This window comes from Nasonia vitripennis (assembly GCF_009193385.2).
Source record: "Nasonia vitripennis strain AsymCx chromosome 3 unlocalized genomic scaffold, Nvit_psr_1.1 chr3_random0014, whole genome shotgun sequence".
Classification (NCBI taxonomy): domain Eukaryota; kingdom Metazoa; phylum Arthropoda; class Insecta; order Hymenoptera; family Pteromalidae; genus Nasonia; species Nasonia vitripennis.
Genome location: NW_022279635.1, coordinates 350,012 through 362,768, shown reverse-complemented (window position 1 = coordinate 362,768; position 12,757 = coordinate 350,012). Strand labels below are relative to the sequence as shown.

Genomic DNA, 12,757 nt, shown 5'->3' with positions numbered 1-12,757 from the left:
GATACGCGATGGTTTAAAACATGGGCTCTCTACGGTGCTGTTCAACTTAACGTTAGAGTATGCCGTTAGAAAAATGCAGGTTAGCCAGCTGGGCGCAACGCTTAATGGAACAACGCAGATACTAGGATACGCAGATGATTTGGATATACTGGGGGATTGTAGGGAAACGGTAGCAAGAAACGCGGAAATCCTCATAAAAGCGGTGGAGTATACAGGGTTAGAAGTGAGTGAATCAAAAACAAAGTACATGATTGTGGATAAGCTAGGCATCTGCAGAGGGGAAGAAGATCTCAGAGTTGGGAATTTTACTTTTGAAAAGGTTAGCGAATTCAGGTATCTGGGTACGACCATAAATGATAGAAACGAGATTAATGTCGAAATAAATAAGAGACTCCATTCGGGTAATGCTTGCTTCTACGCCGTGAGTAATTTACTTAAGTCGAGGCTGTTGTCTAAAAACGTTAAAATAAGTATATACAGGACAATAATACTGCCGGTGGTTCTGTACGGGTGCGAAACGTGGGCTCTCACTAAGCAGGCGGACAACCGTTTTAGGGTATTTGAAAATAAAGTCTTGCGAAAAATATACGGGCCGAAGAAAGATGAGGAAACCGGGAAATGGAGGACACTACACAATGATGAGTTACACAATCTGTACGCGTCACCAAATATTAACAGAATAATAAAATCGCGCAGATTGGGATGAGCAGGGCACGTAGCGAGAATGGGAGACGACCGTACGGCAGCGCGTATCATGAAGGACAGGCCGAAGGTAACGCGACCTTTAGGTAGACCTAGACGTAGATGGGAGGACAACGTAAAAGCGGATCTAGTAGAAATAGGACGCGTGGGTGTCGATCGGAGAGGTGCATCTTGGGTGGGGTTGACACAACATAGGGCAGCGTGGAAGGCTTACGTAGATGAGGCGATGAACTTTCGAGTTCCAAATGCCATGTAAAAAAAAAAAAAAATCATTCCAAAGTCACTCTGCATGCTTTCTTAGGTATATTTAGTTATTTTTGTTCTATTATCAATGATTGATTGATTATTAATGATAAATAAAGCTTCAAGATTATTTTTGGTATGAAAAAGACTGACGGATTTTGAGGTTAGGCGGTATGTGATAAATGCCACGTCGTTGCATTCCATCTGCACGCAACACTGCGCATGATATTATTAAATTTATATGTTAGCTATTAACATACAGAAATTTTCCGAAAGATTTTGTTACATTTGTAACAAAAATGTATAGTATACATACACTGAAAAACTCTGGTACGACGGTTGTGCGAAAAAGTGGGAGCTATTATGTCCTCTTGGTCCGTGGGACTAGAGAGCGACTAAAGCTGCAAATTATAGGGGCTCTAATGCGCGCATATCATTCTATTCTATTCCCTATTAATATATTTGTTTAAATTAGAATAGCTAACTAAACTACCTACAACATTAACTAGAATAAATATTTCTCTGATAAAACCTGCGTCATAACTAGCACAGATTTTCTGCGAGTGTTGAATATATGTTATGCAATCCTAACCTCGAATCTCTCTTGTCTACTTGTGTGTGCTGAAGATAAGTCTGCACACATCTTGAGATATTCACCTTCGACTCAATTTCTATTCACTATTAAAGTTATTTTATCGTAAAAGGCACAAAAACATTTTATCGTGAAGAGGTAACGGTAGAATTGGACACAAGAGAAGTCCACATATTACAACGCTGTCTAGTGTTTGGCTGGGAAAAATTAAACCTGGTTATCTGTGATTGTTTTTTCTAATTTTTCATATAACTGGAGTGGTTCTTTATGTAACTATTTTGTTATAGTTCCTTTGTTGAAGTAAACTAAAAGAGTAGAATTCTTTATAATGGGGCTAGTTAAAATTCTTTTGTTTTAGTAGAACACTGTATTAACTGTGATATTAATAAGGGATGTATCTATTGAGTTACCACAGTTCAGATGTTTTGTTTTGATTATTGGAAATCACTTTCAAAGGAATACATAATGTAGCCGAATGAACATTTGTAAACATCAAGTCTGTTGGTCAAATAACTTTTCATATTAATTCCTTTTAAGAAAACGCCTTAGAAATAATCAATTTTCTAAACAAATAATAACAAATAAAACTTTCTACTTTCACCAGGGATTCTTCGCAGTCTTGCAATATTTTTTTTAAAATAATAAGGACCCCAGTGCAAATGCAAAATATGCCAATCTGTGCCAAAACTGTGCCAGAACTGTCCCAAAATTGTGCCAAACTGTGCCAAAATGTGAACATTTTGGACATTTGACACACTTATGGCATAGTTTGGCACAGTTTTGGCACAGCTGTGGCACAGTTTTGGCATGGCTTTGGCACAGTTTGGCACAGAATTTTTTTCCACTAGCGAAAAATTCAGAAGTGGAAGGATAACCCTGGTTGTAATAAAAAACTCTAAGATTCCATAATTAATCGGCGACGTTTCGTCCCTGGCATAGACATAAGAGAGATAGACTGTGTGTGTAGGTTTGCAAAAGTGGCACCCTATTAGAGAAAGACAACATACCTTCTTTCCATATACCAAGCATTGATAGAAGGTATGGTGTCTTTGTCTTACACATTGACATAAGAGAGTCTGTCTTTCTCTAACAGGGTGCCACTTATGCTAACCTACACACGCAGTCTATCTCTCTTATGTCTATGGTCCCTGGTGAGGACCTCTTCAAGTCTTTATTGAACAGAACTATAAACATGTATAAAAAATTCTTTACAATACAGAGAAATCATATAATTTGTTGTTATAGCAATATTCAAAGAGCATACCACAGTAAATTCTGTTTTTCAAGCCTGGGCGAAAGACCTTTTTAGTGTTTTTGTGTGTATATGTACATATAAACACACATATATACATATATCTTAAGCCGAAAGTGTTTTTTCCTAGGAGCGAAAGTAGACAGTACTTTCGCCTCCAAAATTTTCAAAATTTTTGAAATGTTTAAAATTTTCAAAATTTTTTAAATTTTTAATCGGGCGCATGCGGCACCCTGGGTTCCCACTCGTGCTCCATGATCATCCTTGCTTGAAAAGCCAACTTTTGCCCCTAGTTGTGTAATGTTCTATTTCATAAACATAAATTTCTATGTTTTACATGTGCCAGATGTCCTGTAACAGCTAACCTTTTTTTGGTTCTGCTATGAGTGATATGAGATATGAAATTTGTGCAATTTTCTTTGTCTCTGTGAGAGATTATAATGCATAAACATGAGCAACTATGTAATACATACCAAATACCTATGACTATGATGTACCTAGAAGGATCAGTGATAAAATGAGTAAGCACAAATAAAAATTAAAAGAGACTGTCTCGACGCATGTCTGCGCGTACGCGAAATAAAATCGCGCGAATAAATAATTTTCCGGAAAATGTTAAGCGTATGCTACAAAGCTTTTCGCGTATGCTACATATATTTGACTTGTGGGGACAGAGTGATTATTGCTTTAGCACAATGATAGTTGTGTGAACACTTTCATACATACACCGTGTTTTAAAAATCACTAAATTGTATAATAGATACAGATATACAGTGAAATACAAAATAATGTATATGTGTCATACACCTTGGTAGAGAAGCTGCATGTTTTAAGTAGATTCAAAAGTGCTCTTCATTGCCCTGTACTGAAAAAAGGCTGAAATAGTGAATGCTAATTTAGAATTTTGGTCTTCAAAGTTGTATTACACCTAATCGAACTAATATCACACAATTGATTTGGTGAAGATATATAAACATAAGTCATAGTGTATGTATAAAAGTGTCCGCACAACTACCATTGTGCTAAAGCAATAATCACTTTCTGTCCACACAAGTCAAAATAATAAAACTTAACCTCTACTTCTTTTCGCTTATACAGTATCTGGTGCTACTAAGTATACGCTTTTTTTGTAGCGCACGCAAAGTCCTTCAGGTACACCTAGTATAATATAAGTTTTAATCGCACCCGCGAAAATATATGTAGCATATGCGAAACATTTTCTGGTGTAACGTTCGCGAAATATTTATTTCGCGTACACGCTGACGTGCGCCGAGACAGTCTCAAATTAAAATTGTACAGTTTGGGTGAATTTCTGTATGCTACTATTTGATTCTGTACGTTCTTACAGTAACGTAGATTGGTGTTCAAATTTAGATACATTGTATATTATTATTGTATCCAATGGTATTGTACTGAACTATACAATAAAGCATAAAGCATCAAGTAAAAAACAGGTGTTCATGCAAAACAACTGTGATATTTAAAATATACGAAAACTTTTAGAAAATTTTTATATTTCTGTATGATATTGCATATTTTAATATGTTTATGTAAGTTATCATACGTTTTAGAAAGTTTCCGTATGTCTGAGTACATTTTAATACATTTTTGTAATTTTGTAAAAAATATTTTCTTATATCATACCTGAAGTTTACATCATTTATATTTAAGTATGTTTTTGTACAATGACACACTATTCAAATGAATTCATAATAATAGTAATATCTTTCATAAAGATATAATTTAAAATTATATGTTTAGATAATACTTACACAACAATTTTTATAGTATTTAAAGAAACATCAGTCTTATAATTAATAAAAACTGTGGATAAGAAGCAACAAAATGTAAGACATGCTGAAACACTTAATGTGTATGCTAAGATCGCATTTCCACGGGTAAGTAAGGTGTGCATTTTGAAACTGAAACAAATAAAAATAAAGAATAATAATTTTAAATAATTCATGGTATTTTAAATACAAAAGTGAATACTATGTGTAAACTTACATCGAGCACACTTAAATAAAATTAGAACTCAAGATCAATATATATATATTTTTTTAATTCAAGAAAATCAAGAAAATTATCAAGTCATTTACTTTTTATAACATCAGTTTTTAACTTTCATTATGTAGGGGACTAATTTAATCTACCTTTTTAATTCAGTTAAAAATATAAATTATTATAATATTGATAACAATTTATTTTTTAATTCATATAATAATTCATTAATTCAAAATTTATAAATATCTGCATTGTTATCTTATGCCACGCGATAAATCGAGTTGGCCACGAAGGTATGGAGACTAATACAAGAGGGCGAACATGATAAGGAAAACAGTCGCTGCCTGCTGCTGCATACCAGTCTGAGATTGAAAGTCACTCGTCACGTTTATTCTTATAGGCTCATAACGACTAACTTCAGGGGTCACGACCGCGGTAAGAGAAATCCGAAGTGTCTCCCGAAGTTAGCCATTAACAGCCCGGCGAGCTCAAATCCATGGTAGAAGAAGAGTGATAAGGTATGTCCATTAGCCAGTTCCCAGATAACAACGTGTCGGCACAGAGACGTCCCCGTGACGGCACGAGATGGCGGCATCCACGACAGCACGTGACGTCCAGCTGCCGCAGCACAGAGACGGCACGTGACGGCACGGCGAGACAGCACGACGTGCCGTCTCTGTGCCGTCTCTGTGCCAGCAGAAAACGCTACCGGCGGGGAGCGATTTTATCGCATATAAAAATAACGCTAAATAAAAATTAGTTAGAACGCATAACTAAGCATCTACATCATAAATAATTAATAAATTTTGTTATATAGTATAAAAAAAATTTTATGTAAGAAAAAAAAATCTGCCGGGTGTAGGGCTGGAACTCACGATCTTTGGATCAGAAGTCCGAAGCTCTAGCCTCTGAGCCACAACTCTTCTTACAATTTGATGCACAATTGCACCTAATAATCATCGCTAATAATTAGAATTATGTAATAAAATAATGTTTAAATTTAATTCGGTTTGGAGAGAATAAAAAAAGTAATAAATGTATGCTCTTTACTAATTAAAGTCCATAATTATTAATAATGCAACATTCTGAGCACGCGGCACGCGTGCTGTCGCTGTGCAGTCTCTGTGCCGTCGCGTACAAACGCCCTAGGACACATGTCGAGACAGCAACTGGACGGCACAGTGACAGCACGACGTGCGGCACGTCAAGAGCATGCTCTGCAAAAAAACGCCCGCCAGATGTCCCCGCTTGATAGCACAGAGACGGCACACGGACAGCACGTCGTGCGGCACAACAAGTCTCGGTGGAGACAGCACGTGCTGTTATCTGGGTTGCGTTTTCGTTCAGTTCGCGCATGTCCCGCAATGACGTCATAGAATTCAAAATAGCGGCGGCAACAGCTAGAAAGCATACCGAACTTCTTACTCCCTGCCGGAAAGGGTCGATAGAAGTCGATTAGATCACTTATCGACTTGAATAGAGAATCTTAATTCCACTTTTTGAACTAACTTTTTTCACTTTAACTCTACACCATGCCTAGACTAAATTTTCAAAATGTTTTAACTCTACTTCCTTTTACCTTTTTTCTGACTAAACCTTCTCTTTCTTCTATCTTCTCCTACTGAAAAAAATCAGATGACAATCAACTGATAATCAGCTGATAATCATGCCAAAACGTCAGCTGATTATCAGGTGATTTCGGCTCAGTATTTTTAATAAAGTTGATAGTTATAAATATGCGTTTATGTGAGATAAAATGTTGATGATAATCAGGTGATAATCATTCAAAATTTGTAACCTTTAATATATTTATTATAAGTTTTATAAAAATTTATAATTTCACATAATGAGGGCCAGTATTGGTGTTACCATCAGGATAACACAAAAACTCTAGCTGTGAGCTCCAAAATTTTTGTTTTTCAATAATTTAATTTAAACAAATTTTGTTTTTAATTGTTAAATAATAAAAATTTTGGAGCTCATAGCTAGAGTTTTTGTGTTATCATCCTGATGGTAACACCAATACTGGCCCTCATTATGTGAAATTATAAATTTTACTTATTTTAAACAACTTATAATAAATATATTAAAGGTTACAAATTTTGAATGATTATCACCTGATTATCACCTGATTATCATCAACATTTTATCTCACATAAACGCATATTTATAACTATCAGCTTTATTAAAAATACTGAGCCGAAATCACCTGATAATCAGCTGACTTTTTAGCATGATTATCAGCTGATTATCAGCTGATTGTCATCTGATTTTTTTCAGTAGGGTCCTAAATCTTGTAATCCTGTTACTTTCTTATAACTCCTTTTTTTTTAAAAGTACACGCATAATCACCATATATTATTGCACAGTCCGTATCCTGTAAGGCTGTGAACCGTAGAGGCTTGTCTTTGTCAACCACTACTTTATCATGTCGTACACATAATATGTGTGCTGCCTAATTGCTATGGCTGACTGCAGCAAGTCACTTATATTGCTTTTATCACCATATATATATATATATATATATATATATATATATATATATATATATATATATATATATTGCATATATATAATATTTGCATGTTACTTAAAATCTTGACTTAATGAATTTTTTATTATATTCTTGCGTCCACTAAACACTTACATATGTGTAGATGTGTACATACATACCTAAAACCAGAGATTAGAGGAGAGATTGCCGATGAGCATGGGCGAAAGCGTGCCGCGCGATATGCAGTCGTAAGCTACTGCCGCCTCGCGGATTTTCGCCCGAACTATATGCATCTAGCTCGAGCGGAGGAGAGTAGTAGGGGCTCTGGTAGGGGCGGTAGTACGCATGTCGCGCGGGAGGGGAAATGAGAACCGGCGGCTGGCGGCAACTCGAGCTTTCGCGATCTCATGCATTGAAGCAGACGCATTATAATTAATAAAATTATTTATTGAATTGTAAATATGACCAATACTTTTATATCCAGTCCTCCTTTTTGTCCTTTACTTCTGAAACAATTACAATTACATATGGTTTAAAATATTGATCATTGACTGTTCAAAATTATTCTTTGTAGTTTCCTTATAAAATGTTTTACAATGTTTAAATTTATGAACAATTTATGTAAAAGTATTTTAGAAACTAAAATACTTCTATATTTGTTAAACGTGATGAATAAAAAAAAATTAAAAACAAGTATGAAATTATGAATAAAAATTTATTTAATTTATTTTATATCATTAAGATTTTATTAATTAATAAATTTGTAAATATGTAGGTATGTATGATTGTTCTATTGATTAATACTTTTTATATGATGATATAATCGGACCGTAACGAGCGTATTAGCGAACAATCACATTCTGTAAAATGTTTCGGAAAAACTTTTCAATCGATATTTTAAGAAAATCACAACACTTCTCGGGGCGAGCTAATTCGCGGAATCTAGCGACGTCGCGCGCGAGACGATGTGCATTTGTTTTAATCTGTCAGTTAGTGTTTACATCGCCGTCGCGAGCATCGAAATCGAACACGTGTAGTTGCGTTTTTTTAGCAAATTCGTGTTTTTTTCGTGTGTTTTGTGATATTAAGTGCAATAGTAGTGCAAAATGGCCAAGCAGTTAACAGTGTACGACTTTTGCAAATACATCCACTGCAACAATGGAAAGCTCACAGGTCATCGCTTATTTCGTTTTCCAATGGACCCAGAAAGACAGCGATTGTGGATTGAAAATTCAGGCAAGTGTATAGTTGATTTCATATTTATTAAGAGGTTGAGCGCTACGTGACTCATACATATCAATGCTAATTTCACATTGCTATTGTGTAATTGTTAAATGCTGCTTCGACCAAAAGAAGTCGATACCGCTATTTTCAAAACGATTACAGATCATAATTAGCGGCTTAGCACTCAACCTGTTAATGAATTTTCTGTTTTGATTATTAATGTTGAAGCTCTGACAAAAGTAGATTAAAATAACAAATGGCTTTATGTGTAAGCTATGAAAATATACAACTTTTGATCAGCTGTTGTAGAGTATGTTCGTAGCTCAGTGGTCTAGATGATAGCCTGCTAATCTGCGAATGAGGGTTCGAGTCCACCTAAGGATTTTTTTTTTTTTTTAAGTGTTCAAAAAAAATATTTATTTTCAGTCAACTTTTTGATCCAAGCAGACTTTTTTAATTGAATTAATTGTATTAATTAATTGAAAATACGTATTATCTAACTGCAGGCTTTAAAAATAGATAGCAGCATATAATTTTTTTTAACAGGTACTGTATGCAGCTGTCAATTCGCTCGCTTTTCAACGCCAGCAATCTTATAATAACCAAGTTATGTTTATAGCTTAGACATAGCGCCACTTCTTTGTTTAATCGAACTCGTATATGTGAATTTAGGTTCAACATGGTCAATTAAATAATTTGTTTTGCTATTTTAAAGTTCGATTAGACAAAGAAGTGGCGCTTTGTGTAAGCTATAAACATATGGGACTTTTGGTAATTATCACGCATAACGTGTTTGTAGCTGAATGGACTACAGCATCGCCTATTAACCTGACGGTTCTGGGTTCGAGTCCAACCAACGGTTTTTTTTTTTAATTGCAATCATATTCGAGCCTAGGAAATTTTTTGATTCCTCCTAGAGGAAGCTTTGTAATAGTAAAATTTTGAGTTTCTTTAAAACTTCTAGAAAATACTTTTTAGTGTGTTAGAATTTCAAATAAAGTGTTTTTAGAAAATGTCCGTATGGATGTGTGTGTGTGTGTGAGTTGATGCATAATGTGTGATAATGCATTTGAAAGAGAATAAAATTAAGATGAAAAAGGTGATTTTTTTCAAAAATTCATATCTCTGAAACTAAACATCATAACCTCGCGAAAAAAATTATGTTAATGGATCACGTGTCAAACTATATCCCATTAAAATTTCTAGTTATTTGACTACTTATATTTTCAGTAATAAATCAAAAACTGAAAAAAATGATTTTTTTTGTGCCTCGATTACGGACGCAAAAAGGCCTTATTGCACTTGAGATTTCGGGAAAAAGTTAATATTTTATGTTTTGGCTATCTAAAACTTATATTAAATTGTGTATCAAAAATCGCCTCATACATTAGCAAGCAGATATATGGATATATTAAAACAATATTTGATTTATTGGACTTATAAATTTAGTTGGAGGAAGCTACGTGCCAATGAATTGGCAGCGCTTTTTTATTTATTTTTGCCAATTAGGTATTAATTTTATGATATATCATGAAATGATTTTAATTTTTGCATACTCTTAGAAAAAGCTTTGTAATGGTAAAATTTTCTACTTGATAAAAAACGGGTTAGAAATTAATTGTGATGTCCTTTGAGTTCAAATCACGTGTTTTTTTATTTTTTTTTTCTAGTTTGTGAATTTAGGAAAAAAAGAGTTGTTATTGATTCTGCCAGATAAATCTTATTTTAAGGTGGTTTATTGTTTTGCTAAAATATTATTTGCGTTTATTGTATCGTCTTATTACGAATAATTCAGCTAACATGCATTTAAAAGAGAATAAAAGTATCTAATTTTGGAAAAAGGTAAATTTATAGGTGTTTTGGCTAAGTTTATTCCGAATATTTCAAAAGCCTATGATGATTAAATTTGAATTTGAAAAAATTTAAATTGATAATTAAAAAAAAAGCTAAAAATGAAATTAAAATTTAAAATAAAAATTTAGGAATGCGTCAAAGTTTATAATCATTCATTCGACTGTTAAAAAATGTACATTTCTGTTTTATTTTAAACATTTTTGTAGCAAAACGTTGATCTAAAAAATGTCTGTCGTCTTTTTGGAAATAAATGGTTTTACAGCTAGTTGAAAGAAGTAGAGAATTATATAGTTATATTATCATATGCATATATGAATAAATATGATATAATATAAATATTTTAATATAACGTATAATCATTAGACACATATAATAATTATATTCAATCAATATTTAGTGAACTATCCTGAAAACGACGTTATATCATTAGAAATCAATTTTAATATCAAACATTTTTTTTAAATACGTCTTTTTTAAGTTATGTAAAATAGCAAAAAAACAAAAAATGATGGTAATGCTGTATTATAATCCCGCAACCCATGCAACCACACACCCCACGTTACTGTATATTATTTTTTAAAAATAATAAAATGATTTTGTAGTTACATCCATTCATATTAAATTACATTATTTTTTATTAAATTTCAATAAAAAAAATTTTATTTACAAATTACATTTTAATAAATATTTTTATTGAATTTATCAATTATAAAAAAACTTTTTTTCATGTTATAATTTGTTTTCAATTAAAATATAATTTTGTAGGGAATCAGCTGCTATCTAACTGGTCTCCCTCGTCAATAAGAACAGCAGGTGTCTGTAATCTACATTTTCAAGATGAAGATTTCGTGGACGTTGGTAAAACCAGGTTGCGACGCAATCGAAATCCGATTCCTTGGAGGATGCAACAGCAGCAGCATCAGGATGTGCACGAAATACATCAGCAGCAGGGCGTGCTCGAAGAAGATCAGCAGCAGGATGCGCATCAACAACAGCAGAATGTCGACCAGCAGGACCAACAGCAACAACAGCGTGTCGACCAGCAGGACCAACAGCAACAACAGCGTGTCGACCTGCAGGACCAACAGCAACAGCAGCGGGTGTCAGTAGACCAGCAGGACTAGCAGAAACAGCAGGATGCCGAGCACCAGGACCAACAGCAGCTGTCACTCGACCCATACGATCAACAGCAGCAGCAGGATTGGATCCAGCAAATGGAGATACATCATCCGGAACAGCAAGTAAATTCATTTATTATTTTGCAGGAGCATCTAGCTGAAGGTGAACATGTCGCTATGGGTGTCAATTCCAGCGAGGATGAGATTTCATTTAATCCGTCAATGGCTAAGTTCAGTTATCCTTCAGCTAAACAATCTTTTTGTACATTTAACGAGGAGGATACTGATCTTGACTATTTACAGATTGATGATGTATATACGTCAAATACAGCATTTACAGAAGCAAAAACTTTGCAAAGAAAAATAAGAGTTTCTAGATGTTGTAAATTATATGCTCGTTCTAAACAGAAATTAGTTGATTCTTTGACAATGAAAGTGAAGCAATTGCAGAAATCTGTAAAAGCTGAAAAAATGAAAAATCGTCGTTTGCGTAAGAAATTAAAAGCTAAATATATTAGAAATAAAAATTTGACTGTCGATGATTTTCTAGAGAATAAAAAAATTAGTAGTACTGCTAAAACGATGATAAAGTTGCAATTGCATAAAGCAAAAACTCCTTACGCAAAAGATGAAAAAGATTTAGCGAAACAGATGTATTATTATTCTGCAGCGTGTTATACTCGTTTGCGAAAGGCGGAATTACATTTACCTTCAGAATCTACGGTTAGAAATTGGGTTTCCGAATACGATGTTGTTCCGGGAGTAAATAAAATAATTTTTGAAAAACTTCGACAAAATTTGCAAAACATGCCAGAAGATGAACGAGTATGTGCGCTAAAGTTTGATGAAATGTCTATAAAAGCATATGAAGAATATTCTAAGAAGTTCGACATAATCGAAGGGTTAGTTGATATGGGTAAAAACTTTAGAAGCAGGGCAGTCGCTAGGCATGTACTATTGTTTTGTTTAGATAGTATCAATGCTAAAAATCCATGGCATCAAATGTTAGCTTTTGGATTCAATGAACATGGCGCGACGGCTGATGAACTTCTGGAAATTCTTCATATTCTTTTAATTGAATTAAAGAAAATTACTGCTGACGTTCGATTAATCGTTTGCGATCAAGGTAGCAGCAATCAAAAGTTGTTTAAACTTTTAGATGTCACCCCAGATAGGCCATACTTTTTTTTTTGAGGAAAAAAAATATTTTGCAACTTTTGATTGGCCTCACCTTATTAAACGATTACTTTCTCAGTTAAGATCCCATGACAAAA

General features: G+C 33.9%; 1 protein-coding gene across 1 annotated transcript in view; it reads right to left on the bottom strand.

Annotated features, from left to right (window-relative positions):
- LOC116417005 (signal peptidase complex subunit 3) overlaps positions 1-5,207 on the bottom strand; it is a 95,503-nt gene extending 90,296 nt beyond the window's left edge. Inside the window, exons 1-2 of the mRNA XM_031928016.1 lie at positions 4,797-5,207; positions 4,562-4,711 (exon numbers count right to left, since the gene is read on the bottom strand). Of these exons, the coding sequence (XP_031783876.1) occupies positions 4,562-4,704 (143 nt within the window). The 5' untranslated portion in view covers positions 4,705-4,711; positions 4,797-5,207. The remainder of the gene's footprint in view (positions 1-4,561; positions 4,712-4,796) is intronic.
- Positions 5,208-12,757: the final 7,550 nt, after the last annotated feature.